The 27,750-nt window shown below is 44.4% G+C and overlaps 1 protein-coding gene across 6 annotated transcripts in view; it reads right to left on the reverse strand.

Moving 5' to 3' along the window:
• REEP1 (receptor accessory protein 1) overlaps nucleotides 1-17,434 on the reverse strand; it is a 100,336-nt gene extending 82,902 nt beyond the window's left edge. Inside the window, exon 1 of one of the 6 annotated variants that reach the window (XM_087863646.1) lies at nucleotides 17,213-17,434. In XM_087863646.1, coding sequence (XP_087719772.1) covers nucleotides 17,213-17,244 — 32 coding nt within the window. In that variant the 5' untranslated portion in view covers nucleotides 17,245-17,434. The remainder of the gene's footprint in view (nucleotides 1-17,212) is intronic. The other 5 variants (XM_045808867.2, XM_045808865.2, XM_045808866.2 and 2 more) reach the window with 5 other exon arrangements.
• Nucleotides 17,435-27,750: the final 10,316 nt, after the last annotated feature.

A 27,750-nucleotide genomic window follows, 5' to 3' on the forward strand; every position in this document is an offset into this window, starting at 1 on the left:
GGGTCTACCTTGCTCTGAGCAGTCGACACTTCTAGGAGATGCAGAGGATGGGGTGGTGTGAACAACCAGGAAACCTACATGCCAGGAGGTTCTGCCCAACTCCACCAAGAGGAAGAGAAGTCCATGATCATCCAACCCATCCAGGTAGAGCCAGGACCAGAATCTATGCCCCGAGTCCCACCCAGGCCTGGGCCAGGTGGTGCTGCTGGCCACGTCATGTTTCTCTGGATGCAGTTCCATCACTAATTTGTTGGGAAACCTGGGGCAGCCTACTTGGCTCTCTGGGCTCAGTTTTATCATTTGGGAAAGAAATAGTAATGCTCACCTTGTATGACTGCTCTATTAGTGATAGCACAGAGCCTTATAGGAAAACTGCTGTGATGGCAATGACTCCATTTTCCCTTGTGGTGGCCCAACGTTCAGCCCACAGTAGCATCTCACTAAATACCAGGCGACTGAGCACACTTGCTCATGAATAAAGAATGGCTTGGCACAAGACTTGTCACATAGCAGGTGCTCAGTAGAGTCTTTTACATTATCATGGAAACTAAACCTTGATGGATATTTACCTGTGTCCTTTCCCCAGTCCTACGCAGCCTCTGTGCTTTGGAGAAGCTGACCGTAGGTCCAGGGTGGGTCTTGGCTGGTTTGAGTAAGTCAGCACCTCCCATCCTCCAGCCACAGGGATTGGCCAGGGACAGATGTATGACCAAAATCAGGAGAGCAAGATGTTTGCTACGAGTTTCTGGGGGAGAAACTTCCTTGTGTCCCACAGAAGATGCTCTCCTCTGCTGGACATCAATGAGAAACTCAACTGCCCTAGAAGCTGCTGGCAACCATCTTGGGTCCATGAGGGGAGCCAGCCTTAACCATGGGTGCAGGGGAGAGACCAAGAAAACTTGCTGCTCCGCTGCTAATCTTGTGCCGCTGGATCAAGCCTCACTTGAAGTCAGTGCCATTCTAGACTTTTAAGTTATGTAAGCCAGAATGAACTGTATTTTTCCCCTTAGAACCAAAGGAATTCTGACAGAACCTTCAAACTTCAAAAATGAACCATCAAGAGGAGACCATCTAACAGTATCAGACAAGATGTTCTGACATGCCTTCCCACTGAAAACAACTAAAAATTCTGGATTTAAATAAACTGTAAATCTTCTTACCAAGTGGTCAAGTTTAGTATCACTAAGTATGGGACAGTCTGACATTCTGTCCTCCTGACAGAAGGCAGTGGGAGGTGCACCTCATCACCTGCACAGTGTTTGACCTGAATCTCATCAAGAGGTCAAGCCTGACAAATCCAGAACACTCTATATCACAGCTGGCCTAGACTCTTCACGAAGTCGGTGGGAGCCAGGGTGGGGGAGGGAGAACTGTTCTAGATTGGTCAAAAGACAGAATTGCCAAATTCAATGTGTGAACTTTAACTGGATCCAAAGAGTAACAAGAAAAAAATACATAAAGGACTTTCAAAAATTGGGGTTACTTTGAGTACAGACCACCTACATGTTGGATGATGTTGCAAAATTAGAGCTGATTTTCTTAGGTGTGGTACTGGTTTTTGCTTGTACAGAAGAGCAGTCCTCAAAATATGATCCACAGACTCCAGGAATACCCCAGAACACTTTCAGGGGGTTCCCAGGACCCTTTCAGGGGTCCATGAGGTCCAGGCAATTTCAATAATAATACTAAGACATTTGCCCTTTTTACTGTGTTGAACTTACACTCCTGGTACAAAAACAGTGAAGGTTAAAACTGCTATGATACCTTTGCACAAATCAAGGCAGCGGCCCCAATCTCTACCAGCAGTCACCGCGACACACGGTGGGGGGGGGAATGCCCGCTTCATTTAAGAATAGCACTGATAATGGGGTAAAAATCACCAATTTTATTAAATCTTAACTCCTGAGTACAGGTATTTTTACTATCCTGTGATAAAATGAAAGGTACACGAAAAGTACTGTTGCGTACCAAAGTATGACAACTGTCTTGAGGAAAAGCACATGTATCATTGAGTGGTTGTGCTGATTGTCTAATTTTGTTCATGGAACACCACTGCTGCTTGAATGACTGACAAACTATGGTTATTTAGACCTGGGTCTCTGGCAAGCAGTTTCTAGAAAATTAACAACATGAGCCCATTATTTCAAGAAAAACAAACAGTGCTTGTTGCCAATGAAAAAATTTGAAATTCAAGATAAAATTAGAATTTGGGAAAATCTGTATCCACCACCATGAGCATCCCAACACTTAAAGACTTAAAGACTTTTCTAATGAGCTGATGGTGTTATTAATTCATGTGATTTCCGAATACTATATAAATGAAATGTGTCATCATTGAGAAGATCCTCATTTAATTTGGTAAACCAATAGTTTCCAAATGACAAATGCATGATGTTACGAATCATGCATGGGTAACAGATCCATTCGAAGTGTAAGACAGATCAACCTTTATTAATACGGCTTCAGCTTCCACATTGCAATTAACTGACATGAAAGAAACTTGCAAAAATGTACAGTGCCCTCTTCTCACCATTTGCTTTTGTTCTGGAAAACACAGTTACTTCTAGTAAAAAAATACGTTATTTAATTAATAAATACATATTTCAAAATATCTCCACCTAAATTTTTAATAAGGTAAATATTGAAAAATGTAAGCCATGGAAAAGTTTTTCAGGATCCCCAGGGTTTTTTTGAGTGTAAAGGGGTCCTGAAACCAACGAGTTTGAGAACCACTAGTGTAGGAGCATAATCTTGTCCTTGAGTGACACACTGAAGTATTAGGGAATGAAGGGGCATGATGTCTGCAGCCTATTTTCAGATGGTTAAGCAGGAGGGAAGTATGTGTATCTGTGGAGAAAGAGATGGCGTGGTTATGCCAAGGTTAAAGTAACACAGGTATTCATTGTGTTGTTCTTTCAATTTTTCTATGGGTTTCCCAGTTTTTGAAATAAAAAAAGTAGTCAATTTAAAGAATGTATTAAAACATACTGATATACTTTATCAATGTAAGGATGTCTTACAGGCCAAACACCAAGTCAAACGAGGGCCCTAGAAAGGTAAAGGAACGGCACTTGCCGAACTAAGGCACCGAGCTTTGGATTATAAAAGACTATAAAATCTATAATCTAGATTATGAAAAACTAGATTATAGATTACAGAGGACAAACTCAAGGGCAACGCTTGTGGAACTTCAGCCTGAATAAGAAAGCCGGAAGAGCTTATGAATACAGATTCCTGGGCCCTGGCCTCAGATATTCTCATTCAGTAGTTCCAGGGGGAGGGGACCTGAAAATGTACAATTGTAATAAATTCCCAGATGAGGTGACACTAGGGTCCTCAGACCACATTTTGAGTAACACTGCCCCAGAGCACCCCTCTATGAAGTTTGAACCCTGTTATGGATTGAATTGTGGCCCTGAAGAAGATATAAGGAAGTTCTAACCCCAGTGCCTGTGCATGGGACCTTACCTGGAAAGAGTCTTTGTATCTGAAATCAAGTTAAGATGAGATCATCAGGGTGGGCCCTAATGCAATATGACTAGTGTCCTTATAAGAAGACGAAAAGAGACACGCAGATGGGAAGAAAATCATGTGACAACTGAGGCAGAGGAAAGTCAAGGACTTCTAACAACCACCTAACGCTGGGAGAAAGGCATATTCTCCTGTGGATTCCTCAGTGACAACGTGGCCCTGACATTGCACTGGTGTCAGACTTCTAGCCTCTAGAACTGTGAAAGAATACATTTCGGTGGTTTTAAGCTATCCAGTTCATGGTACTTTGGTACAGCAGCCCTGGGAAACGAACAGAAACCCCAAGGAAGCACCCCTCAGTCAAAAGGTGAACTGGAGATGGACTTCCACGGTGCCTGAGCGTACACAAAAGGAAAATGCCCATTGTTCAGTCGTGATAGTAGGCGGGAGAAAACAGTGTTTCCCCCTGGGAATCTGTAGCCACAGCCTGTCCTCACCCATTTGCAGCCCAAATTTATACTAACCAAGTGGTCAAATAAAAAAATCTCAAGAATTTACTTTCGAGGGATCTAATACTGGTAGTGCCTCTAGACACTCAGCAGAAGCAAATGCAAACCTCGGGAGGAGCCTGCCTTTAACCCAGGCCTCAAAGTATTCCTACAGATAAAGTCCCAAAGAATACAAGCTTATACAAGAAGGAAGGAAGGAAGGAAGGAAGGAAGGAAGGAAGGAAGGAAGGAAGGAAGGAAGACGGGCGCCTGGGTGGCTCACTCATTAAGCATCTGCCTTTGGCTCAGGGCGTGATCCCGGAGTCCTGGGATCGAGCCCCACATCAGGCTCCTCAGCTGGGAGCCTGCTTCTTCCTCTCCCACTCCCCCTGCCTGTGTTCCCTCTCTCGCTGGCTGTCTCTCTCTCTCTGTCAAATAAATAAATAAAATCTGAAAGAAAGAAAGAAAGAAAGAAAGAAAGAAAGAAAGAAAGAAAGAAAGAAAGAAAGGAAGAAAGAAAAAAGGAAAGATTTTAAATTGGAAAACATACAATGTACCTCATACAATGTAGCCAACAGAAAAAATAGATACTTGAGTTAGACTTACAAAAAGAATTTAGATGCTAGAATTCTCAGATTCAGAATATAAAATAAATATGTTTAAAGGAATAAACTTTAATTTAAAAGACAGAAGGAACGCAGACCATGAAACATGTCCAAACCATTCTGAATAAATTTTAGGAATAAAATTTCGAAAATACAATAACTGAAATTTGACAATCAGAGGATGTTCAGCAGCTGCATAGAAATGGCTGAGGAGACAGACATGAAGGAAGTTATTCACAATGCAACAACGACAGAAAAAGCAATCAGCAGTAAGAAATGAAGAGATATGGGGATAGAGTATGAACATCTGATTTACGTCTGAGTATGCTAGAAAGAGAGGTCAAAAGTGATGGCATGCAGAAGCAATGTTAACGATAACTTGGAAAAATGTTTTAAATGAATGAAGTCCTCACCCAAAATTGACTCAAGAAAATGGAGAAAATCTATAACCATTAAAGAAATGGAATAACTAGTTTAAAATCTTCCTACATATAAAGCACTCAGCCCTGATGGTTTCACTGGCAAGCTACTCCAGAAAGAAATCCAATCTTATACAGACTCTTCCAGAGCACAGAAAAAGAGGATACACCCTCAACTTCATTTATGAGGCTAGCATAATATTAATACCAAAACCAGACAAGGACAATATAGCCAATACCACTCACAAACATAGCTTTAAAAAAAACTATATTAAATATTAACAAATTGAATCCAGGATTGATCTAACAATACAAAAAAGAAAAATTGTATGGCTGAATTCAGTTGATTTCAGAAGGCAAAGTTGGCTTAATGGCAAAAATACTTATTACAACTTGTCACTTAAAAGATTCAGGACCAGAAAAATATATTGTCATCTTAATGGAAGCATTAGAGAAAATACAGTAGTATTCGTTATAAAAACTCTGTGCAAACTAGGAATAGAAAGAAACTTAGAGTGATAAAGTTGATTTCTGAAACTCCTACAGCAAGCACAATACTTTATAGGAAAGTGTTGAAGCATTCCTTTTAAAATCAGGAACAAAAAAGCAAAGTATGCCCACCTTCACCTCTTTTAGTCACCTTGCATTAGAGATTTTTACCATTGCAGTAACGGGAAGGGAAGAAAAGGAATAATTGCTGGAAAGACACAACACTGTGCTATATTCTCAGATGACATGACTATCTATCTGAAAATCCCAAAAGAATCTACAGTTTAGCAAGCTTCCATTCTTCTAACAAATAGCTGGAAGATGAAAATTTTATTAAGATACTAAATATACTGTCATCAACAAATATCAAGTACCTGGGAATAAATCTAACAAATGACATGCGAGACAGAGCAAAACTAATAAAACTGTATTGAACATAATTAAAGACCTAAATAAAGAGACAGACACCATGTTTATGGATTGGAACACTCATTACCTTAAGAACATCAACTTTCCATTGGCCCATACATTCAGTGCTATCCCAGTCAAACTCCCAACAGATTTTAGAGCAAGTGTGAGTGTGTGTGTGTCTGTGATAATACATAATTCTAAGATAATTCTAAGCCTGTATATGAAAGAGGAAAGTGCTAAGGCACTCTTGAACGTGGGGGGGCTTGCCATTCCAGACATCAAGATTTTTCACAAAGCTGTGGTCATTAAGACAGTGGTACTGCCACAGAGCCAAACTGTTCAACGGAACAGAAGAGAGAGCCCAGAAACAAACTCACACATCTATGGAAACTTAACTTATGACAAGGCTGGGCATTGCAGATCTGAACAGAAAGGATGAACTTTATAATAAATGGTGCTAGGACAACATTTTGCTTATAAAAAAAAAAGAAAAAATTCTGGCATCCTACGTCACATCATATACAAAAATCATCTCAAGATGGAGCAAGAAATTAAATGTGAATGACAAAACAATAAAACTGCTAGGAGCAATATAGGAGAATATCTTCATTATGTCAGATAGGTAAGGTTTTCCTAGGACATAAAAAGTATAAACTATCAATGAAGAAAATGGATAAATCCATTACATTAATATTAAGAACTTCTGTTCATCAAAATACACCATAAAGAAAATGGAAAAATATAAATCACAGACCGGGAGAAGACATTTGTAACACATAAGTGACAGAGGATTAGCGTCCAGAACATTTAAAGAACTCCTACAAATTAATAAGGTAAGGACAAGAGAAATTTTGGCAAGACTTGAACAGGCCCTTCACAGGAGAGAGAACATGAATGGGCAATAAACATATGAAAAGATGTTCAATCTCATTAGTATTCAGGGAAATGCAAATTCAAACCATAATAAGATTCCATTTTGTACCCACCAGACTGGCAAAAATTCTTAACTGTGACAATATCAAGTGACAGTAAAGCCTTGGTGCAACTGAAGTTATGCACACACACACACACACACACACACACACACATATACATATACATATCGCCAAAGGAAAACCATTTTGGAAAACAATTTATGAAGAACGAGATATGGAGGGGCCTTGCCAGGCTAGATATCAAGAATTTTCACAAAGTTATGATAATTGATACAATGTGGTCCTGGTGCAGGGTCAGACAAATTGGTTAATGGGACACACAAAGAGCCCAGAAATAGACCTACACATGTATGAAAATTTAATTTATGTTATTTGGGCAAGTGAAAAAAGCCTATACCGTATGCCTCAGCCATTCTGTTCCTAAAGGACTTTGTGCACAGGTGTACCTGGAAACACGTGCAACAAAGTTCACTGCAGAGCTCTTTACAAGAATGAAGAGAAAAACAAAAATCTAGAAAGAATCTCCATGTCCATCAACAGTGGCGGTATAACGATCCAATGAACGTAATGTTCTATTTCTTAAACAGGCACTGAGTAAAGGAGTGTTTACTGTATTGGTATCCATTATACCCTCACCTTTCATTTGCAGTCTTTTCTGTTGCGTTTCACAAATCAAGGAAAGACTGGAAATGGAGACAAAATAAGATGTTAGAACACCAGAGTGTTCACCTTTCTCTAGTCTGTTTTTAGATGAGCTTTCTTCAGCTTAGTGGCAGCTGGACCAGCAGCCATGGGAGGCTGAATAACACCCACACACACCCAAAAAATATCCAGGGCCTAGTCCCTGGAATCTATGAATGTTACCTTCTATGGCAAAAGAGACATGGCCATTGTGGTTAAGTTAGGGATTTGGAGATGGGGAGAGGATCCTGGACTACCCAGGTGGGCCCTAAACGGAAACACAAGCGTCCTTACAGGAGAGAGGCAGAGGAGGATACGGAGACAGAGAGAAGGCAAAGTGACGACGGAAGCAGAAACTGGAGGGATGTGGTCACAAGGAATGCCAACAGCCACCAGAAGCTGGAAGGAGCAAGGAATGGATTTTCCCCCGGAGCTTCCAGAACTCCCGCCAACATCTGGATTTTAGCGCCAAAAGACTTATTCCAGAATACAGGCCTCCAAAACTGTAAGAGACTTATTTCTGTTGTTTTAAGCCGCCAAGTTTGTAGCCCTTACAGCAGCAACTATAAACTATTATCTAATATGGTGGGTGAGGACGCTCAACCTCACCCATCTGTTTGTCCAGACCGTTTGCACTCAGTACACCCTCTCTTCTGCCTCTTCTCTCCCAACATGGGATGCCACCGCCTTCCCCGGGGAGACAGATGTAGCAGTGGGTCAATGCCTTCATACGTCGGATGCACTACCTCCCCTGCTAAAAGGGCCCCTCCCTACAATTTCCAACCAAAGCCAGAAAAGTCCCACACGTGCCCACAAAACACACACTTGATAGAAAGAGCGCTGGTTGGGCAGGGGGGACATTTGGATCCAGGTCCAAGTTTCCTACTGATCGGCTATGTGACCTTATTAGTTTCTCAAAGATAGAACTGAAATCCAATCATCTTATATTCCTGGTGCCTAGAGTATGCTTGGCACAAAGCAAATGGTCAATAAATAGGCAGTGAATCAATGAATGATTCAATCAGTCAATCTCATACAAGGACAGAAGGCCTACCCACTGAAAAACAGAATATTCCCAGTAACTCTTATCTCTCTTCCTCTACCACTATAAGGGAAAATATTAAAATCATAGTTTTAGAGTTGTGAAGGTCTTAGGGTTGGAAGTCAAGAACTCATTGCCTCACATTAGCACCAGTTACGAGAAATCCTATCCTTCTATCAAGCCATAAGTTTGTCTTCTGGTCGCCACTGGTCCTAGTCCAACCCCTGTTAACAACATAAAACTAAGCACTTTTAGAAACTAAGACCTGGCCTCAAGTCTTGGCCTAGCCTATCAGGCTACTGACCTTGATAAATGACCTAACCCTTCCAGTCCTGTCTTTCTCAATCAAACGAAAGCCTGAGATCACTAAAATGCCTGCTAGCTCTAAGATGTAGTGTGGAACCCCTCCCTCCCTTGGTGTTCAATCTCTCATCATTTTAAACTATCTACTGGGTTTTTATTTCAATACTTTATTTTCTACTTTAATTTTTTATTTTATTTTTTAAAGATTTTATTTATTTATTTATGTGAGAGAGAGAGCACATGTGAGAGAGAGCATGAACAGGGACAGAGGAAGAAGGAGACTCCCTGCTGAGCAGGGAGCCTGATGCAGGACTCCATCCCAGGACCCTGGGATCATGACCTGAGCCAAGGCAGACGCTTAACCAAGCCATCCAGGAGCCCTATTTTCTACTTTTAGAATTGCTTCTTTTCCAATGGGCCCATTCCTCTCCCTACTCAGCCCAGGATCTGTTGTTTTCTTGTATTTTCAATTCTTTATTTTTTCACTTAGAAAGACTTATTCTAAGGATTCTAAGTAACAGTTACTGTAGATAAAGTAATATATATAATTAATATATGTGTGTTATTCATTTATTTATGTCCAGAGGGCTAAGCCTGCTGCTGGTAGTGTTTAACTCCTGCTTAAGGGTGGCTGTTACTTCAGGTGTTTTGTAATTTTGGACTGCAAATTCATATTTTTTTAGCTAATTCTGTACGATGTATATTGAAGGCCCTTAGAGAGACTGGATGAATTTCTGCAAGATACCCCAGGAGTAACCCTGGCCCAGGACTAATTTTTATGTTAATCTCTCAGCCATTGCATGCAGGATGCAATCATTTAGACCCCAAACCCATATGAGGACAGGTCCATGGATGGTTTCAAAGTCCCAAGGGAGATTTTTTTTCCTCCACCAAGAACCCAGGGCAAGACAGACAAGCTTCGCTGTCATTTCCCTGTGCTTGTGAGTCTATCCTTCTACTCAGAACTACACTGCAGAATACAGCTTCAAGTCTCAGCTATATGCAAGTGTTCAGCTCTGACTTACGATCTCCACAGAGCCAAGGGCCCCTCTTTTCGCTATGTAGATATTAAAACCAAGCTAGGCCAATCCTTTGCTTGGCATATTAAAGATGGCTGCAAATTATTTGCTATCCCTCCACTGAGAGGAGGAGTCTAATCTGCCTCCCTTCAAATCTAGGTTGACCTTCATATTTGCTTGGCCATAGAACACAGAAGTGTCATCCTGGGACTTCTGAGACCAGGTCATAAGAAGTCCTAGGGTTTCTACTGATGCTTCTTGGACATTCACCTTGGATCCCTAAGCCGCCACATAAGAAATTTGAGCTCTTCAGGCCTCCATGCTGGAAAAATCACATAGGAAGACCACATGAAGAGGCCTTGGAACACATGAAAAGAAAGAGATGTCCAGTCTGCCACTGCCATTTGCACCATCCCAGTGAAGACCCAGACATCCTGGAATGAAGATGAGTTTTGTGTCCTGCATCTTGTCCAAATTCCGGACCCACAGACCCAGGGGAGTTGATAACAAAATGGCTGTTGATTTCAGCTACATTTCAGGATAATGCATTAAGCACTTGCTACAGTACTAGTTTACACCCTTGCAAAATGATTCCCTCCTTCTTTGTTCTGTCTTCTGGCAAATTCCCTTACTTAAAAGCTCAGGTATGCTATTGAGGGGGTCACTTATATTTTATCCAAAACTTTTAGAAATTTTTAAATTCGGTTTTATTATGAGAGGATTTCCAGACCATTTAGTTTTTCATATTGCCAGAAACAGAAATCAAATCGTTCACTTTACAGATGAGAAAACTGAGGCTTCGAGGGGTCAAGTCACTTGCCACAGTCACAAATCAAGGTTCTACAAACGTAGGTTTAAAAAAGAATCTTCACACCCCAAAGGGAATACTGAGTCATCATTCATTCAACAAATAATTTTAAACACCTAGTGTGAGCATGGTGCTACTTTAGGCACCGGGAAAACAGCTGTAAATAAGACGAAAGTCTCAAAAGTCATGGAGATCAAATTCTATGTGAAGAGACAGACCATAAGCCAGTAAACAAATGAATTAAAAGCATAATTTCAGGGAGTGGGAAGGGGATAGAGTGCTATGTGAGATGTATTTTGGAGAAGATGGTCAGAAAAAGCCTTTCCTAGAGAGGTGACATTTGAGCAGAGACCTAAATGGAAAGAGGGTGACGACCACGGACCACCTGGACTGCCTAGGGAAGTGTGTCCTGGGCAGGGGAACAGCAAGTACAAAGGTCCTGGAGTGAGACAAGCCTGCCGCCTTCCAGGAATTGTGGGGAAGCTGGAGCTGAGTGTGGGGAGAGCAGTACAAGGTGAGTTCAGGGTAATGGGCAGGGGCCAGGCCTTGCTGAGTCTCATGAAGGATGGTAAGGAATCTGAATGTTATTATTAATATCATGGGAGTTCTCTGGACAATTTTTATTTTAATTTTTAAAAAGATTTTATTTATTCATTTTGCCAGAGAGAGAGAGAAAGAGAGAGAACAAGCAGGGGGAGCGGCAGGTAGAGGGAGAAGCAGAACCCTACATGGGACTCAATCCCAGGACCTTGGGGATCATGACCTGAGCCGAAGGCAGACACTTAACCAACTGAGCCACCCAGGTATCCCCTTTGGACAATTTTTAAACAGCAGGGGAGAGCTATGACCTATCTTCTATTTGAAATAAATCATTGGAGGGACAGGAGTAGAAGCAGGGAAAACAAGAGAGTTTTGAAATGGTCCAGGAGAGCAATAATGGGGTTGGAAAATGATGGTGGCAGAGTCAGATGGGGGCAGGAGTCAGTTGGATGGGAGAATATTCTGAAGACAGAGCCAAGAAGACTCCCCGATAAAACTGGATTCCACAGCATACAGGACCTGCCCTGAAGAGGTTACAGACCCTGCTGGATCCTTGCAACTTCCTCAAGAGGGACACATGGGGACCACTGGTTCTTGGCCTCTTCTGCTCACGAGAAAAAGTCCCTACATGTTCCTGAAAATGCACTGTAAGTCCCCAGCATCAGCTGACTGTTTCACCATGCCTCTTTCTCAAGGTGGGCTGTATCCCACTCTCCTCCGAGCAGCATGAGCTGCTCAGCATATTACGTCTGCCAGGCATTGTCTTGGCAGTCTAAACCCCAAGTCGGGCAAAACTAAATTTTACACAGATCGCAATTAGGCAGCGCCTCTGTGAAAGGCCTGTGGTTGGGCACTCGGTTGGGGGAGTCCAGTGACGCCATTCAGAACTCATAAAAAGTCAGGGTTGTGACCTCGCAGAACCAGGAAGGATGAGCCACAGTCCAGCACAGATGGCTCACTGGGGTTGAATTCTGTTTCTACAGCCAATGACGGGAACCTCAGACGAGCCAATTTTCTTTTCATTTCACAAGGGAGGTGATGATACCTGACTCAGCGCTCCCCGAGCTTCATGGGTATCTCGTTACGGTGCAGGTTCTCTAGGTCTTGGTGGGACCTGGGATTCCTAACTAGCTCCCAAAATGTCAATGCTGCTGGTACAGACTACTCTTTGAGCAGCCACGTCCTAACTCACGCACTGGAACCTACTACACATGAAAAGAAACAGACGTGATCCTTAAGGAGAGGTAAGTGCACAAGCCAATATCTGCTCTCCGTTTATCTCGGCGTTGCCATATTCTCCCCTTTTGCCTACAGGCCTTCTCTATGTGCCAGGGGGTGTAGCCACCAACAGCCCCACCTTCACGTCTTTCCAGCTCTGGATCCTATAGGCAAGGCTGTTTAACTCCAAATCAACAAGCTCTGGGGAAAGAGCTGGTGGCTCAGTTTAGGTCACAGACCCACCTCTGGACCAATCTCTGTGCCCAGGGAAATGTGCAGATAGGCCTGCATCACAGGCCCACCCCTGTGGCTGGGTGGAGGGAAGTAGGATGGGTTATGTTGCCAAGAAGGGAAGGGGAAACTCACTTTGAAGCCCAGAGAGTCGTCCATAAACCCTACAAGAAAGCAGAAAGGATGTGAAGGACCTCCAACATGACGCTGGTCAACAACCTTGTCCCACAGACCGGGAGCAGGGCCCCAGGGTGGGAGCAGGTACCCTTAGGACTACAACGGTGGGTCAGCCCACTGCTGGGACTGGACATCCCAAACTGCTGGGACTAGATCCCAAATCCTCTGACTTCCAGCTCAACATTTCCCCTCTCGTGATTCAACTGAAGGATTTACCCAGCTCCTACCCTATACCATATCAGAGTGCCAGGAAATAAATCCTCAACCAACCTAAACCTCCAATTAATGGGATCATTTTTCTGCATTCCACTTTTTAAAAGCAAGCCCCAAAGAAAGGCAAGCCCATGTTTAAGGATATATGGCCTTTTCATTTATTTCCATTTGTTCTGCAATGGTTGGAGAATATCTTGAGGACAACTCACATTCCTTCCAGTCTTCTCTATTTGTACATCCTTGACTGGCACAAATAGACTTCATGCTCCAAATCACAGTCTTGGGATATAGCCAGATCTGCAGCCATTAAACTGAGATCCTGTCTTAAACATCAGACTGGACCCTCTAAAAACTCAAAAATTTTTTAAAGATGTGCATTTTTTTTATTTCTAAAATTAGATCTCTGTCTTGCCATTGCCATTTAGAACTAAAATTAGAACTAGAATTTTTAAAATTAGAACTCTCTTTTCCCCACACAGTGAACTGGAGTTTTGGTCTAATAACCAAAAGGGAAGCTCTGGATTCATTTAGCCAACATTCTGGGCCTGAGCCAAAATTCTGTCCAAAGACAATGAGGCAACACCTGCTCCTTGGAATAAATGCTTCAAGACAGTGCGTTCTCCCAAGAAGGCAGATGACAACCTCCGTGCGATCCTCCAGGCGCATAAACATACTCTCCCCAGTTTAAAATTCACTGGTGCCTAAGACTTGAGTTATTTGTAAAGAAAACAAAGTCTTGTAAAGGAGGCAAGCAGACCAGTCATAAATGAGTCCCTGTGTTCCATGCAGATATCAACTAGGTACTAAAAAGCCAACCTTACCACTATACTGAATATTTCGTCTTTAATTATTCCTAGGCTGAGCCAATGGAGTTAGTAGGAAGACAACTAGCAAAAAAGCAGCGTCTCCAATTGGTTCTCACTCCAAGAGTTTTGCCCAGTGGGCGCAAGCCTGTCCTCATGCCCACTAACCTTCATGCCCAGGGGATAACACTGGCTGGCTCCCCCGGTTACCCCGGGGCCTCTGAGCTCCTTCCACGTAACCAGCCTTAACTAAGTGCACTCAACGTGCCAGGTACTTCAAAAAAGAGGCTTGGGAGCAGGCGAAGGGTCAGAGAGGGAAATAAGCCATGGTTACTGTCCTAAAAACACTCAGAGCCAATGGCAAGACAGAGATCTACAAGCACCATCTGGCTGTGCCTGGACCCCATCAGTTTGTCTTGAGGCCTGTGGTTGGAAGGAAGACACTCCCTCTCCATCCTCAGAACACAGGGATAGGTCTCCCTTAAATGTTCTTTGATGTTACGGAGGCTTACAAAGCCTTGAAAAAGTTTCTTATAGGAAATGGGACTGGTGGACAAAATCACAGGATGCCATAGCAGAGGTCTTAGGAGCTTGAAAGAGACCAATTTCGGACAACTATCAAGGACGGGCAGAGGTGGAAAGGGCATTGGACCAAAAATCGAGAGCCTGTTTTCTTCACCAGCTTGTGTCCTTGGGCAAGGCACATTCCCTCTGCAGTTTTAAAGATGAGAGGGGAGAACTGCTGAGTGGTTTTTATTACTGCTAAAACCCATATATTTCCCAAATTATTTTTCATTTAGACCCCAAATATACAAACCAAACCAAGGGGGAGTTACTCCTATTGATCAGGGCTGGGAGCCCAGAGCCCATCCACTGAGGCTGGATGGCTCTCAGGGCAGCCAGTGTGAAAAACACAGGAGTAAATTAAGTTTGAGAGCTCCTTCCAGAGCTCTTACCCCCACCCTCTCTCTCAGTTACCTGGTCTGTGTGTGGGGTGGGGAGGAACGGAAGATGCTCTGCAATTTACATATCACGTGTTCTTGAAATCTTTGTGACTGTGACATGAGGTTAACCAGCTCCTGAACTAGGATCTCTTGCGTATTGTGTTGGCAAGAGGCAGAACTGGGATTTGAACCAAGGGTTTTCTGACTCCAAATTCAGTATTCCTACTCCTTGCTATGAGGTATATGGAAATTTGGGCTGAATCAATAAATTCCTTGAATTGGAAATATAAATGTATGTACCTACAGTCATAGAAAAAACATCTTGAAGAATATACCTCTCGAAATTACCATTAACTATCTCTGTGTGGCAATAGTGTAGACAATTTTCAAACTACTTATCTATACCTTCTGATTTTCCTATAATGAGCAGGTTATTATTTATGTGAAACCGGTCCTGCTTATTAAATTGGTTTTTAATAACTGACAACTGACACATGTTGGGTTTCTATACAGACGGCGATCGGGGGATAGGTGGTATCTCTGACCTTTTGGTCAGTTGACAGTGGAAATAACCACCTCAAATCCCACAAATTCTCCCTTGGGGCACAGGGTCCTGGGCTGACCTGAAGGGCAGTTCTCCTCGTCATTTAAGTTCTCCGAAGCTTCACTTCTGGGGAGCATGATCTTAAAAAGCAACAGCAACACTGAGACCCCTCCCAAATATATGCCTCTTTTTTCCACTGCTCCCCACCCCCCAGCTGCCTTGTGTAGTGGCAGGGGTGGGGCGGTGCTAATAAAATTAAAGATGGTCACATGGCCCCCAGACTACAAGCCCTCACGCTCCGGGGGGGCCAGCCCCAACCCAGTAGGACCTATAGAGAATGAGCTCTCCAGCCAGGGCAATGAGAGTCTCTGGCCACACCCTGAGGGCCCCCCAGAAGCCACTGCCAAATGCGAAAATCACATACTAGTTCAGGAGAGAAAACACCATCCTGAAGGCAAGACAGGCCTTGGTCAGGCATGAGGTGGGGCAAGGCGTTCCAGTCACTTCCCTGTATTATTCATGCCAGCTCTGCCCTCAGAAATCTTCTAAATATTTAACATGCCACCTCGAGGTACAGCACAAACCCCCAGCAGTCCGCAACAGCTGTGGAGAGGCCTGCATGGAATGAATGACTTGGGGGCCAAGAGGCACATTCACTCTGGCTTTGGGAAGAAAGCCCAGAATGGTGGCGGGGATACAATGCTGAGAATGACTTCAGAAGGCTGCCTCTAGCTGCTTCTTTGAAAATCAGTAAAGAAGGGTAGGGGATGGAAGATGTTTCACAACACTGGGGGTGATAGTGCACAATCAACCAGAGTCTGGAGCCCCTCTTTCCCAGACAAAGAAAAAGCCTGAGGTGCACCTCCCACCCTCACTCCCCAGGCCAATTTCAGCCCTGGCTCCCAGAGCAGGTGGCAAATCTGTCCTGACTCAGGCAAAAATGGTTAGGGAAGGAGAGGGACTGGAACAGCCATGTGTATCTCCAAAGGGAAATAAATTCACGAGGGAAGGAGCTCTTCAAATGTCTACTCAGCTCTGGGGCTTGACAGAGAAAAACGCCCCCCACACCCACCCCCAATGACTTCACGCAGGCCTCACCCCAGATGACTCTGCGCTCTCCTACAAGGCCTGGGAGGTGTCATTGCCACCACCCGAGTGGCTGTCTCTCTGTCCCTTCGATATTTCCCGTGAATTCCTGGAGATGCCCACCCCTCTCTCTCCCTCCAACCCCCCCGCCAAATGAATCAGACATGGGGTCCGCGAGGCGTCTACCCCAAGAGTCATACACGTCCTGCTAATGTCCTACTTGCCTTTAGGGCTGTCAATGTGAGAAACCTAAAAAGGAGTATTCTTTCAATCCCATCAGGAGCCCCGCCTTCATCTCTCCACCCTTCTCCGCGCTGACCCCTCCAGGCAGCGCCTCAGGCTCGTCTGGGCTCTGTCATTTTCACCTGACAAAAGCGTGGCGGCGCGGCGCAGCGACGGGAGACCCCGCCAGCGTTTCTCCCAAAGGAGACAGACGCGTGTCCCCGCGGCGCGCCCATTAGGGGCCTCTGCAAATCCCACCCACCTGGGAACAAAGCGGCCGGGGCGCTGCGGGTCGCAGCCCTCTGCGCAGCCCCCGTGCGCCCCGGCCCTCGCCGCCCCGCCCGCCGGTCCCCCGCGCCCGGGCCCGGCCCCGCAGGGCGGCCGCCGCGTCCTGTGTCGCCCGCTCGCAGGCGTCCTCGGCAGCTACTGTACCTGCTAAATTTAGCGGCCGCGGGGTATTAATAGCCGGAGCGAACCGGGCCGGGCGCTGCAGGGGCGCGCGCAGCCCGGGGGGCAGGGGCGGAGAAGGAGGGGAAAGAAGGGGCGCGGGGAAGGCCACTTACACCACCAGCCTGGAGATGATCCATGACACCATGGCGGGCGCGCGGGCCGGCGCGGCCGGGGCAGCGCGGCGCGGCTCGGCTGCGGGCGGCGCGGGCGGCTGCGGCGCTCCGGGCACGTCCGTCCGCGCACGGCCGCCGCCGCCACCAGACTGAACGCGCCCGCCGCCCTGCCCGGCGCTCGCGCGTCAGCGCAGCCGCGGCACGTTCCGGCGGCGGCGGCGGCGGCGGCGGCCCCAGCCCCCCGGGGCTCGGCGGGCCCGCGGCGATTGGGCGGTGAGCTGGTCGGGCGCCCGCGGGACCCGCCCCGACCCGATCGCCCCAGCCCGCGGCTGAATTCGGGCGGTGCCTCCGCGCGCCCCGGTGCACCCGCCGCTCAGATGGAACCTTGAGGTGGACCAGTTGGCAGGGCAGAGACCCGGGTGCCGCCCCACCCTCGGTGTGAACGGTGGGGAAACCAAGGCCTGGACCTCGACCTTGGGAATCTATCTACACCTGTTCTGGTTGGGGATGTGGTCGTCCCTCAGTTGGACACTGCGGCTAGCCTCCTAACGGACCTACCTGTATTCAGGCCTGACCCCTCCAGTCTGTCCCCCCACGAGGCATTATGTGCATAAGAAACAAATCTGGGCATGTGTCTCCCCTAGTTAAAATACTAAAGAGTTTCTACATAATCTGGTCCCTGCCTGCAAACTCATTGCCACCACCATTCCCCAAATAGCCATCTAGTTCTTTTCAACGGAGGCATTTTGGATTTACATATGTGCTGTTTCCTCTCTCCTGTTCATACACTCCATGCCTCACCTCCTTCTTCAAGGCTCAGATAAAAGGTTATTTCCTGAGGAAGGCCTTTCCTAGGGGGCTGCCCCAGCATTTCTGTGTGGAATTGGCTCAGGGGTATAATCTAGCCAGGAAGAAGCTAGAAGCTGCTATGCATAGCACCAGTGCCCTGCTGAGCCATTTTGATACCTTAAGCAAAAGGGAAAATGTGTATCCTACACACACGTCCTTACATATTTTTTAAATTGCATTAAATGTTATTTATCTTGATAACTGCAGTTTATGGCACCCCCCTTAAATTTTGCCCCTAAGGCAAATGCCTCACTTTCCTCACCCTGGTCCAGGCCCTTATTATATAAGTTCTGATACATTATTCCCTTATGCTTGGAAAACCTTTGTCCGCTGTTCCTCTGTTTGGCCTCTGCCTTCCTCACCCCCCTCCATGGTGCTCTCCCAGAACACTATTCCCCTTTACTGATGCTAATGTCATGTATAATTCAGTGTCAGATGTGAGAGGCACCAGAGACAGCTAGCTTGAAGCTTTCTTTAAAGGAGCCCTGCCCAACGTGGCTTGCTTCCTAGCAGAGGCAAGGAGACCTCAGACCTTGACAGAAGGAGGCTGGAAATGTACTAGCAATGTGTGTGTGTGTGAGAGAGAGAGGGAGAGACAGAGACAGAGATGCAGAAATAGAAAAGGCCTTGCCCACAATAAGGGGACTGAGGTGAGACATCTATGACACGAGGTCTCCAAAGGACCCATGAAATACCTGTAATTCAGCTTAGTTTAGCTGTTGTTATTTAATATTGTCTTGACCCAGTTTTAAGGCCCTGGGTAGAAGCTGGTCGGTTCCCCTTCTTGCTCAGCCCATTAAGTCCACACCCCCAACCACCTCCTCATCAGGCTCTCTCACTTCAGGCCTAATCGCTCCAAGGTCAGGTACCAGACAACCAGAGACAGCTCCTTTGCCCTAGAGCCCACTGAAATTACTCAAAGAAGCCGATGCTAACCCTGCTTCTCCTGCCTTGCTCTTTCCTTCCTGCAGAAACCACAGTTCCCCTCTCTCCCTCTGCCTTATAACCCACTCCAGGGTTTATGTCCTGCATGGCATGCTGTATTCTGTCCAGGGAACTTTGAGTATAACAAAACTGTAAAACTTTCTGGTTTCTCTCTCTTGATCTGTGTCTAGCCTCACCATGCCTTACCCAAGATAACACGGTTAAAACAATACCCCATGAGAAAAAGCCTGGAATACCTACTAGGTAGATCAGGACAGTACCAAGTAAATGGGACCTTCGGGAGACCTCCCCTCCCCTCCATCCAGGCCCTTTGTCTCCTACCCCCACTCCGCGGAGAGGTCAGAATATGCTGTTAGCTATCTTGGGGAGTGGAATATTATGGTTCAAAGATATCCTTTTGGTGAAAAAACAGAAGAATCTCTCCACATACTGTTTCTCTCCTGAAGCATGTCCTCTATTCCTATAAATGGAATTCTCCTATAAATGTAATTTTACTATTACACAGAACTGCATAGTTTAATTCATGAAATGAGACCATTCACGGGATTAAACTATCTAAAGGTCTCTCTGTTGTCTGAAGAAGACCAGAAAAGTAATGGGACAAACCCCAGAATTCAGTTAATGTTTGTGAAAAAACATACCACACAGCAAATTTCAACAGGCAGAGGAGGGGAAAGATTAGAGAGAGAAAAAAGTTGCATCTTTACTTCATTTTATCTCTGGGCAACTGTTACACATCTTACATCTCTCCACCCTAGACCCCCTCCAGTTTGTCCTTGACCCTGGAAAACATGAGGCCAGGGAATGGACACAGACTTCTCAACAACAGAACTCTTACAGCCTTATCAATGGTCTCACTTTATGTTCTTTTTCACATGAACTGCTGTTGTGATGGATGCTTATTCTCTGTTTTTGCCCCACACCCTTCTGCTTTCTTCTGAGAAGACCTCTCCATTTTGTATTGGAGAATGATTCTTCCCACACTCCAGTCTTAAAAAAACGTCATTTTCTCACATGTCCTTACTACTTTGATTGGTTCATGGGTGATCACTGAACATAAGCTGGGCCAAAGTTCTCCCCCAGGATTTCTAATTTGAAGATAAGAAAAAGAGTCTCCACTCTCATCCATGAAGCCATTAACTGCCATGGGAGTGGTCCTAATAGTGTAAACAACTGGAAAACTAGAAAAAAAAATATACCGAGCAACTGTTTGTAAGCATTGGACAACAGGCAGCCCGGGATTGTGACAGCTATGAAGAGGGAAACTAACTTATGTGAGTCCTGCAATTGTTTCTGTTGTTTGGTGTCTCAATGCAGTTTCCAGGTATTACTGCACGAGGGGGAGCCCAAACAGAGCCCAGCAATCTCAAAGAGTTCAAAAGATGGAGATCGGAGTCCAGGAAGGCTAAATTCTAGCAGCTAGAATTTGGGGAGCAGAGGATCAGAGAGGAGGGAGCTGCAGAGAGAGAGAGAGCGATCCAGAGATCGGCACAGGGAGCCCCTCAAGTCGTTAGCTGAATACTGTTCAGAATATGCATGGGTGAAATTGCAGGAGGCCGGGGAAGAACCACCAAAAAGCAGTGTGCCAAACAATTCCTGGAGCTCACACAGAACTGGGAATATTTTATCTTCACACAAGCCAAAATGGAGAGACCTCTTAATGTATGAAGCATTGGCTAGAGCTCTCAAGAGGGGACTTCGTATTGGGGGGAAATTAGCTCTAGACTCAAAACTGAGCTGGACTTTCCTTAACACAGCTTAAAAGCAAGAGCCAAAAAGACCAAATTTATCCCAAGTAACTTAAATGTGCTCAGAAAAACAAACAAACAAACAAACAAACAAACAGTTCAGCACTGTTTAAAGAAAAACAGAAAATCCAATACTCAGTACTATAAAATGTATAATGCCCAACATGCGAACAAAAATTATCAGGCATGAAAAGAACATGATTAGGGTGCTTGGGTGGTTCAGTTGGTTAAGTGTCTGCCTTCAGCTCAGGTCATGATTTTGGGGTCCTGGGATCCAGAACCCCCCCCCCACCCCAGTCAGGCTCCCTGCTCATCAGGGAGTCTGCTTCTCCCTCTCCCTCTGCCCCACCCCTGACTTGTGCTCTCTCTCTATCTCAAATAAATAAATAAAATCTTAAAAAAAAAAAAAAAGAAAAAGAACATGACTCATAAGCAGGAGAAAAAAGATCGATAGAAACAGACCAAGAAATGACAGAAATGATGGAATTAGCCAAGATCTTAAAATATATAATATTTGAACAGACGTTTCACCAAAGAAAATATACAAATGACAGAAAAAGAAAAAAAAAAAAAAGACATGAGAAGATGCTCAACATCATTAGGGAAACACAGCTTGAAACCACAATAAGATACCACTACCCATCTACAACAATGGCTAAAATTAAAGACTGACCTTACCCAGTTCTGATGACAATGAGGAGCAACTAGAACTTTCATGCAGTGCCAGTGAGAATGTAAAATGGTTTTTCCAAAATGGTTTGGCAGTTTCTTTTGAAGTTAAACATATACTTTATATATGACTCAGAAATTCCACTTTTTATTCAGCCAAGAGTATGCGTACACATGTCCATATAAAGACTTGTTCATGGTAGCTTTATTTATAATTCACATTCATGCTTAATTTTGCATGTATATAGCTTTGAAGACCCAGCTCCAAAAGTTTCAGTCCTGAATATGCCAATATGCCCCTGCATGTTTAATTGTATATAATTTGCGTTCCCTACTAGTGAGATTGAATTTTATCTGTTAGCAGCTATTTATGTTTCTTCTTTTGAGAATTGCCTTTTCTTATTCCTTACCATTTTCCTATTGGAGTGATTTTGCCATTTTCTTACTGGTTTGCAAAAGTTCTTTGTACCAGCATACCAACCTCATGTATGCCGGAATTTTCCCACTTCTCCAGTTGCCTTTTAAATCTATCTGTTGGATTTTTGACAAACATAATTTTTAATTTATATATTCATTTTTATTTTATGCTAATACAGCAGTTGATCTTTATCTCTAATGCAGAAACTTTATATTTATCTCTGTTCTATTTTGTCTTTTTTATTTGGGGCAAGTGTTCCAGTAAAATCAAATTACTTTTAATCCTGTTATCAGTGGTACTATTATTCCTAGTGTATCTATTAGATTGTTTTCAGCTATAAGTAGATCACCCAAGCAAACAATAGGAGTTCATTTTTCTCACATAACAAGAAGTACAGCAGAGGTTGGGGGTTTAACAGCTCAGTGACATCAGAGCCTTAGGTCAGCCTCTCTGCAATATACTTGGCCTTTCTCTCGTGGCTAGGAGAGGGCTGCAACAGCATCAAGTAATATGCTTTCATGCAAACATGTCCAAAGGCAAGAAGGAAAGTGCAGAGGCCTCTCATATTTTAATAAGAAGGAAATATTTCCCAGAAGCCACCCTCCCTACACCAACCCTGAATTCCACTTACATTTCAGAGGCCACAAGAGGGCCAAATGGTCACTCTATCTAATCCCTGGCAAAAGGGGATCGAATGTACTCTGTTTTGACTAATTCATGATTTTTTTCTCAAGAGCTTGGCCATCTTTCTTGAGCACCTTGCTATCTGACATTGAACAAAATTGGGGTTGGGATAGGCAGAAAGAATGATGAACTGGCAGTTGGGTGGGTAACCAACAGTGTCTTATCTATGCGATTGATAAGATCAGTGTATGAGTTTGCTTGAGCTACCATAAAAAATCACCATAGACTAAATGGCTTGAAACAACAAAAGTTTACTCTCTCACAGTTATGGAAGCTGGAAGTCCAAAACCAGGATGTTTGCAAGGCCATATACCTTCTGAAAACTCCAGGGTACAGTCCTCCCTTACCTCTTCTTAGCTCCCGATGGTGGCTGACAGTCTTTGGTATTCCATGTCTTATCACTGCATCATTCTAATTTCTGCCTCTATCTTCATGTGATCACCTTCCCTTTATGACTGTCTGTTTGCCTTCACATGGACTTCTTATAAGGAAACCAGTTGTTGAATTTAGGGCTCACCCTGATCTAGTATGACCTCATTTTAACTTAATTAATTATATCTGCAAAGACCCTATTTTCAAATCAGGTCACATTCTTAGGAACCGAGAGTTAGAACTTCAAAACATCTTTCGGGGGAACACAAGTCAAACTCCAACAATCACCATCTATAACTACATCCAAACCTCTGATGCAATGCTGAGAGAACAAAGCCCAGGACAGACATCAGCACACTGCCAATGACCTCAGCTGTAACAGTCAGGTGCCCTACTCCACATTATGGCAGTCTTAATAATTCATGTTCTAAAAACTCTCCCTGCCTTCCTGAAAGAAGCTTTGTTATTGCCAGCCTCCCAGCCTCCAGCCCGTCCTGGAGCCCACTCTAAAGCATTTGACTCATCCATGTGTTACATAGCTTAGCTCCTGTCAAGTTCTTCACCCAATGGCAATTCTGAAACTTCCTTGAAATAACCTCACTCTGTCTGCCAATTCATACCTCCAGGTTCAGAAAACAGCTAAGAAGTTACATCAAAGTAACTTCTTTAAGGGCTACTGACAGCTTTAGGCAGAAGAAAGGAAGGAAAGAGGTTAGGAGGGAAAGGAGGAAGGGAGAACAGGGGAAATTAAATGGTTTGGGTGAGCATTAAAAAAAAGAAGAAGAAGAAAGAAGGAAAGAAGGAAAGAAGGAAAGAAAGAAAGAAAGAAAGAAAGAAAGAAAGAAAGAAAGAAAGAAAGAAAGAAAGAGAGAAAAAGGAATGGAAGAAAGATATAATAAAAAGGAAGTGGTGCCAAAGGAGATGGTCAATGGTTTCCAACAATGGTCTCAGCTACTCACTGAATTCTTAGCTATACCTAGAAATACCCACATCAAGACACTGACCACAGGGGCAATCAATCCTAGGGGTGCGGTGGGGAAAGGAAAGGTGGAACAAACTTAATCCGGAGCCCTAGCCCTGGTTGAGACATCCCTGAAATCCACCTGGTCTGCTTGAGCAACATCTCATCTTCTCAGTATCCTGACTGATTATATAAAGAACTTAGTCTTGAATGTGCCCTCAGTACCCTCAGAGCCTTTGTCTCCAGGCTCTAACTGGGCAACTCTGGACGCACCTGAGCCCTGGAGACTGTAGCAAGTTCAGCACCATCTTCCATAGGACCCTCCTTAATACTGAGCTCAGAGAATGAGGCAGCCACAACAACAAAACAGTTGCTTACAGGTCAGCCTTGTGAACGTGGGCAACAAGTTTCTCTCACTTTGGAACTAAGTGAGCAGACAATTTGGAGTCTCTGCCTAGTGGATTAGAAAGTGGGAATATCTCAAAACAGCCAATAGATGGAGCTGTGTCTACCACACCAAACACACTGTGGGACTTTTTCTCCATTCTATTAATGGATTCCTGCTGAAATGACTGAGTAGATCAGAGGTCCATGTAAGGTGTAGATCCTAGGGCCACTAACTCCATTCGTATTCCACTCACGCTGTTCTGAGGTTGTATCCAGGAGCCCTGGACACCAAGAAAATGACCACAGTATGAATTGAGAAATGGTCAACATTTCTTTTGTGCTCAGTCTGATATTACAAGCCAAGGTCAGGGGTTTCTGCCTAAGAACACCTATGGATTTTGGTCATATTGTACTGAAGTACACAACACATAGGGTGGCTGTCTGACTCATGGAGAAATACTCAGATAAGGAAAGGTAGAGTCCAAGAGGTCAACTCTGGGCTATTGATACCTCCTCCCTGTTTATAGTTGATTGGTCCAGAGGTGGATACCTGACTCAGGCCAATTAGAACACTTCCTTGAGATTTTTCAAGCTGGAATAAGGGAAATGCAATGATCCCGCTCTGATGAAGAATGCATCAGAAGATGCTCTCCTCATTTTCCTATTTGCATGGAAGACCATCAGAATTAGGAGAACTTTAAGCTGTCATATAGAAACTAGAGTAAGGGGCGCCTGGGTGGCTCAGGCAGTTAAGTGTCTGCCTTCTACTCTGGTCATGATTCCAGAATCCTGGAATCAAGTTCTGCATCAGGGTCCCTGCTCAGTGGGGAGTCTGCTTCTCCTTCTGCCCTTCACCCTGCTTGTGCTTTTTCTTGCTCTCTCTCTAGTAAATAAATAAAATCTAAAAAGAAAAAAAGAAAAAGAAAAGAAACAAGAGTAAGGAAGAAATGCCTGCATCATTTAAAACCTTGTTTCTAGAGCTCTGAGTCCAGCTTTATGCCTGCCCTTCACATATTATGAAAGCATCCTTACCTCACATCTCACTTTGGGCATAGAGTGGGCTTCTGGCACTTGCAAGTTAGAGTCCTGAGAAGTAAATTATTACCCTGACTATAAGGCCCTGAGTCCCAGGCCAGCCCATCTCCTAAGGGATCTCTGTGAAGAATGGTCCAGCAGTCTCTGCTAACTTTCATCATACCTGTGTCATGGCTGTTGAATGTCTCAAATTATTCAAATCCCCTGGCCACAGGCCAGGCCAGCATAGACCCAGGTGCCAGCCAAGTGGAGACAGAGGGACAAGTCAGGGCAAAATCCTTGAAGGCAAACCAATAGTTAAGCCTCATAGAGGCAAAACCCAACACCAAACCCCAAGTGCAGCATTGAAGCCCAAGAGCTGGGAGCCTGAGAAGCCAATTTATGGGAATAGATCAGTCAAGTTGGAAGGTGGGTCCCTGACCTTGGACATCTGCAGCTCCTTCACCAGCTAGGTGACAAGAGTGTGGCCTATTGGCTAAAGGTTCAGGTTGAGAGGCCATGAACACAAGAAAGGTCAGGCAGTCAGGTATTACCTCAGTGCTTTACTAGTTTGGGGTGAGTTTCTTGGCCCTTCTGATCCTCATTTTTTTCATCTATAAAATGGGGATAATGATACATAACTTGTTGTGAAAATTAAATGCAATAACGTCCACGAGGTGGTTACAAAAATGGTTACAAATTCTTTGGCATGTCTACCTCAAGAAGTGGGGTCTGTGTCCCATCCTCTTGGATCTGGGTGAGGATGTGAATGATTTGACCAATATTTTACAGAGGAAGTGACATCATTTGACTTCTAAGGCCAGGTCATAAAAGTCCATGTAGTTTTCCCCGTACCTACTACTCATTTTTGGGGCACTGAGCTATGGGGCTCATAAAAGAAGTGTACTACCCTGAGGCCACCATGCTGTGAGGAAGCCCAAGTCACATGAAGAGGCCACATGTAGGCACTCCAGTAGGCAGTCCTTCAAGTATCCCAGCCCAGTCACCAGAGATGTGAGCGAAGAAGCCTCCAGATGATTCTTGCCCCTAGTTATTAGATCACCCCATCCATTTGAGTCTTCCCAGCTGAGTTTCTGTATATATTGGAGTAGAGGTAAGCCATCTTGTGCCCTGTCTAAATTCCTGACTCACAGAATATATAAGTGTAATGAAATGGTGATTGTTTTCTGCCACTAAGTTTTGGGGTTGTTTGTTACACAGCAATGTATAGCTAACCAGAATGCCATGTAAAGCTCCAGGTAGAGTAACAGAGTTGGGATTTGAACCTATCTCTCTGATTTCTTCAGACCAGGGACTTTCTACTTCACTAGTATATCCTGAGAACAAGCACGTGGCAGTGATAGCATTTACATTAAGAAAAATCAGGAGAATGTAGTGAATTTTTCATATAGCTAACGTAACCCATTTAAAAGACCATCTCCTATTCTGAGATCATCCTTTCTACCTTTGGGGTTATTAGTAGGTCCTTTATTTTATGACATAATGGTGATAGCAATTAGAGATTGTTGCTTTATTAATGTCTTTCTTGGCAAAGTAAAAAGCTACCAAACTTATGTTTGGGTTTTTGATTGTTGTTTTTTTTTTAAGCCTCACTGGTGTTTGAAATTCAAAAGTCCAAGAGCCACTGCTCTGTCCTATTCCTTGAGTGTCACAGAATCTGAGATGGATACACTGGAAACTTGTATAGAGTTTTACATTTTCTTTTCTTTGTTTTTTAAAAAAAGATTTTATTTATTTGAGAGACAGAGCATGAGTGGTGGGGAGGGGCAGAGGGAGAGGGACAAGCAGACCCCTTGCTGAGCAGGGTGCCCGACGTGAGGCTGGATCCCAGAATCCCAGGATCATGACCCGAATCAAGGCAGAGGTGTAACTGACTGAGTCACCCAGGTGCCCCAGGTTTTAAGTTTTCTTTGGCTGTTCCCTATTCCCTCATAGGACTAGCACATGTGTTCATTTATAATTTATACCCCACCTGTTTCCAAAAAGATTCAAAACAGTAGGATAGTCTTTCCCCTGTCACATCCCAGATGCCTCTAACTGTTACTGAGTCAGACAGGGCCCCTCCCCAGGAGCCAACAGGATTCAAACAGCAGAAAGGGGTTGATGGGGGACGACACTGTACTATCTGTTGAAGGCAGAGCTGGCATGTTGCCCTTTGGCAAGGCTTAGCAGGGAAAGGCAAGAGATTGAGACGAGGGGCTCTTGGCCCTCATCCTGGCCCAACCCCCACACGTGGGCTGGTAGGGGAAGTTTCTTCTGTTTCCTGGTATATGGCTCTTCAGACATCTATCTTTAGGCTGTAAAGCTTTATTTTAGGCAATACTTCTTTTCTTCAGGTGACTGGCTGCTGTTTCCAGGCCACCTTATGAAGGACCTCCCATGGTAGAGACCAAGAACTTCTTGGGAAGGTTAGTGTAGCAGAGAGGTTATGAGTCTGACCCCTGGAGCCATAGTGCCTGGATGGAACCCT

Source organism: Ursus americanus, chromosome 7 (genome assembly GCF_024610735.1).
Source record: "Ursus americanus isolate L20-20 chromosome 7, mUrsAme1.1.p, whole genome shotgun sequence".
Lineage (NCBI taxonomy): Eukaryota > Metazoa > Chordata > Mammalia > Carnivora > Ursidae > Ursus > Ursus americanus.